This window comes from Enhydra lutris, unplaced genomic scaffold (assembly GCF_002288905.1).
Source record: "Enhydra lutris kenyoni isolate GAN:26980312 unplaced genomic scaffold, ASM228890v2 scaffoldscaffold68, whole genome shotgun sequence".
Lineage (NCBI taxonomy): Eukaryota > Metazoa > Chordata > Mammalia > Carnivora > Mustelidae > Enhydra > Enhydra lutris.
Window position 1 is genome coordinate 8291927 of NW_019154152.1, and position 4287 is coordinate 8296213.

The 4287-nt window shown below is 40.0% G+C and overlaps 1 protein-coding gene across 1 annotated transcript; it reads right to left on the bottom strand.

Annotated features, from left to right (window-relative positions):
- Window positions 1-2596: 2596 nt before the first annotated feature.
- On the bottom strand, window positions 2597-3954 carry LOC111159281 (olfactory receptor 56A4-like). The gene is made up of 3 exons (XM_022521697.1): window positions 3896-3954; window positions 3219-3793; window positions 2597-2982 (listed from the first exon to the last, which is right to left on the bottom strand). Exons 1-3 carry the CDS (start codon window positions 3952-3954, stop codon window positions 2597-2599), a joined length of 1020 nt encoding a protein of 339 aa, XP_022377405.1.
- Window positions 3955-4287: the final 333 nt, after the last annotated feature.

Sequence of the window (4287 nt, forward strand, 5' to 3'; positions counted from 1 at the left end):
ATATTGAGGCTTAACTGCTGCCATAAACTTCTGGGAATCAAGTTAATATTTATAGTGTGCCTACTAAGTACCAGACACTAAGCTGGGGCTGGGGATATGAGAAACTTACGATGTAACTCAAGAGTTTTTTGTAACTCATAGGTTATGCTATTGCACAGCCAAGATTGGGACCAGTAGTGTGGAAAAAGCCTAGGCTTCAAGAACCCAAGTAGCATGAATTTATCTTGGCTCAATTGCTGTAATCTTAGGAATTATTAGACTTCTGTGATCTTTAGTTTTTTCATCTAGGGCCAACAGAAAAACTTCAGGGCAAATGTGTAGGTAAAAAGGAACATATAAAAAGTGTCTGGTACATAGTAGATATTCAATTAAAAGTACCTCTGTGGAAAGTAGAGATTAGAAGGGATGAAAGAAAAAGAGAGATCAGCCAGCTTGATCCCTTGATATTTTGATGAAATCAGTGTTGTGAAATGTGATATAATAGACCCTAAAGAAGGGTCTTCAAAACCCAGCAATTCAAAAATGCATGCAGAAATGCAGCACCTTCCAAATACAGACAAGTACCAGGTGTCTAGTGCCAAAGAGGCAGCCACCCTCAAAAAAAAAAAGTTCTCATCACAAGAAAAAATTTGTAACATCTGACTTGATGGATATTAACTAAACACATTATGGTAATCATTTTGAAATATGCAAATATCAAATCATCATGTTGTATACCTGAAACTAATACAGTGTTATGTGTCAATTATATCTCAACAAAACTGGAAAAATAAAAGATAAAATGATACATAAGGAAAAATACTGTAGAAATATTAATTTTCAATACCAGTCATTCATCAAGGACAGATTTCAATACAAAAGAAAGGATAATCCAGCTGGGAATGTTATTCAAATGATATTTGGAAAAATGATAGACTTCAAAGTCTCAGGTTGTTTCTACAAAAATATTCCTTGGAAACACTGAACAAATGCATGGGGATTGCTAAATAGTTTAATGCATTTATCTGTGAAAATCAAACCCTAAAGTTTCTATGTCTGGAAAACTGTTGAAAGCTATACCAGCCACAGCTCAAATGGAAGCTAAGTGGGTATATTAGAGTTGTTGATGGATGTCACCTGAGATCTGATGGAAAGTTCCTTGTAGGAGGTATATGGGATAAAGTGAGGATTATAAAGTCATGAAAATGAAGATAATGAAGAAAAGGACACATACCACAGCAAATAGTGCAACTCCTCCCCTCCCCAATGATGTCCTAAAAAAGTGTCAATCTTCTTTAAAAACAATAGGAACAATAACAAAAACAGAATTGAAAAAAGAATCTTAGTAGGAAGGAAGGAAAGAAAGAAAGAAGAACAAGAAAGAAAAGCTACCCAGAGAGGTTTCACAGATGGAAAATCTTAATAGGTTCTGGAAAGAGGAGCCAAAAGATGGCCACAGGTGCCAAAAAAGAGAGTCAGGAATGTTCAGAGTAAAGGACTTCACCCCCAAAAGCCAAAGATCTGGGGTAACATATATACTTCCACCCAATCAACCCCTCACAACACAAAAGCTATCTCTGAAACAGGAAGTAGGAGAATTGTCTATGTTCCTTGCAAATCAGGGGACAGACAGGTTTCCTTAAGTACAAAGTTTGTTTCTTTAGGGCCAAACACTCCCTCTCCAATCCAGCTACACTTGGCTAAGACTTGGTAAGACCCTCAGATAAGGAGTCAGTCAGGGCAAATTCGCAAGTGACCACAGAATCCAGGAAAGATGGTTTCCTTTGAAGCAGGAGGAAACAAGGAAACAAGGATTCAACAATATTTTCATTGTTGTCTGAGGTAAAAAGAATCAGAACTTATTCTGGGATTAAAAAGTAAAATTTCCTTTCCAATATAAAAATAATTCCTGGGTATTTACCCCAAAGTTACAGATGTAGTGAAAAGAAGGGCCATCTGTACCCCAATGTTTATAGCAGCAATGGCCATGGTTGCCAAACTGTGGAAAGAACCAAGATGCCCTTCAACGGACGAATGGATAAGGAAGATGTGGTCCATATACACTATGGAGTATTATGCCTCCATCAGAAAGGATGAATACCCAACTTTTGTGGCAACATGGACGGGACTGGAAGAGATTATGCTGAGTGAAATAAGTCAAGCAGAGAGAGTCAATTATCATATGGTTTCACTTATTTGTGGAGCATAACAAATAGCATGGAGGACAAGGGGAGTTAGAGAGGAGGAGGGAGTTGAGGGAAATTGGAAGGGGTGGTGAACCATGAGAGACTATGGACTCTGAAAAACAATCTGAGGGTTTGAAGTGGCGGGGGTTGGGAGGTTGGGGGAACCAGGTGGTGGGTATTGGAAAGGGCACGGATTGCATGGAGCACTGGGTGTGGTGCAAAAACAATGAATACTGTTATGCTGAAAAGAAATTTTTAAAATTAAAAAAAATAAGTCAAAAGGTGGAAATATAAAATAAATAAAACATAATATTAAGTAAAAAAAATAAAAATAAAAAAAATAAAAAAGAGAAATCTCTGCTCTCAGGAAAAAAAAAATATTCCTGACTTCCACTAACAATTCCAAAGGTGGATCTGATCCATTTTACCTCTTACACTCTTCTCAGCAGCTTCTGGATTCCCTGCTTGATCTCCTTGGTTTTCACACCATAAACAATGGGGTTCAGAGCTGGGGGGATGAGGTGGGGCAGGATGTTGAGCAGGATGGGGACATCTGGGGGAATCTTCTTCCTGGCCACGTTAGTGATGACCAGAACCAGCAGGACTGTGCTGAAGAAGAGGATGAGAATGAAGTGGGAACCACATGTGCTCAGGGCCTTGGCTGCAGCACCCTCAGCCTTGATCCTTAGCACAGCTTTCAGGATGAAGGAGTAGGACAGAACAATAAGAATAAGGTCAGAGCCCAGTAGGGTCCAGCCTGCCACAAACTGGTAGAGCCGGTTGAAGGTGATGTCATCACAAGAGAGTTTGGACACAGGTTAGTGCAGATACAGTTCTTTTTTTTTTTTTTTTTAATTTTTTTTTTTTTAAAAAAATAATATATTTTTTTCCCCCGGGGGGGTAGACGTCTGTGAATCGCTAGGTTTACACACTTCACAGCACTCATCATAGCACATACCCTCCCCAATGTCCATAATCCCACCCCCCCAACCCCCCTCCCCCCATTAACCCTCAGTTTGTTTTGTGAGATTAAGAGTCACTTATGGTTTGTCTCCCTCCCATTGCAGATACAGTTCTTGATGATGTTCTCTGCACAGTATCTGAGTCGAGAAGAAAGAACTGGAACAGGAAGAGAAAAGAAGCCATTCTGGACCACAACAAATATGGTAGCTTTAACCACAAACCGGTCAGTGATTATGAATGGGTATCTCAGTGGGTGGCAAATGGCCACATAGCGGTCATAGGCCATGATCATGAATGTACAGGACTCCATGGTCAGAAAACTATTCATGATGAACATCTGAAGGAAGCAGGTTGAAAAGCTGATGGACTTGAGATCAAAGCAGAAGATGGCCAGGACCTTGGGGATGACTGTCAGGCATAGTACAATGTCCAGCAGGGAAAGGAGGCTAAGCAGGTAGTACATGGGCTCATGCAGAGAGACCTCCAGCCAGATGGTGATCAGGAGGGTGGCATTGGCCCCCATGGCCAGGAGGAAGAGGAGGCTGAGGGGCAGGGACAGCCAATGCTGCCAACTCTGGTAGTTAGGGAAGCAGATGAGGAGGAATTCAGAAACAGGAGCAGTGGAGTAGTTGCTGGGTGAAGCCGTATTAAGTATCCTGATCACGCTGGAAATTCAGAGTTCCTAAAAATGTAGGACAAAATATATTTTAAAAACTACATGTTCTAGAGTAGTAAAACTTGGGTTTCCATAGAGGCACTTAACCTGCCTCAGTGAAGTTTTCAAATCATCATTATTATTGCCAGCTTCATCATCACTATCAATCATTGCTGACACTTAGCTGAACACTCCAGCTCTAAGCTGAATGCTTTAAATTAGTATCTTATTTCATCCTTTAAAAAAAAGCTTAAGAATATTTAATACTGTTATCTTAATTTCACAGTTAATGAAAGGGTATAGGCAAAAGGGGATAAAACAGTTTATTCAAAATTAGAGAGTGAGACAAGGACTGTGACAAGAGTCTGACTCTAGAGTCTCTGCTTTCAGCCCCTACACATTATTTAGCCTCACCAAGCACAATTAATTAACTAAGCCCTAGTTTAGAAGGGTTAGGGTTACTATTTTAGCTGGCTGTGTGGAAGTCCTAGAAAAGTCTACTAC

What these genes read in the sequence shown, in the direction of transcription:
- LOC111159281 (XM_022521697.1), bottom strand. Translation starts at nt 3,954, where the DNA reads ATGATTGATAGTGATGATGAAGCTGGCAATAATAATGATGATTTGAAA. An exon ending in GATTTGAAAACTTCACTGAG is followed by an intron (nt 3,794 to 3,895) that starts GCAGGTTAAGTG and finishes CTGAATTTCCAG; the next exon opens with CGTGATCAGGATACTTAATA. An exon ending in CTGTATCTGCAATGGGAGGG is followed by an intron (nt 2,983 to 3,218) that starts AGACAAACCATA and finishes ATCTGCACTAAC; the next exon opens with CTGTGTCCAAACTCTCTTGT.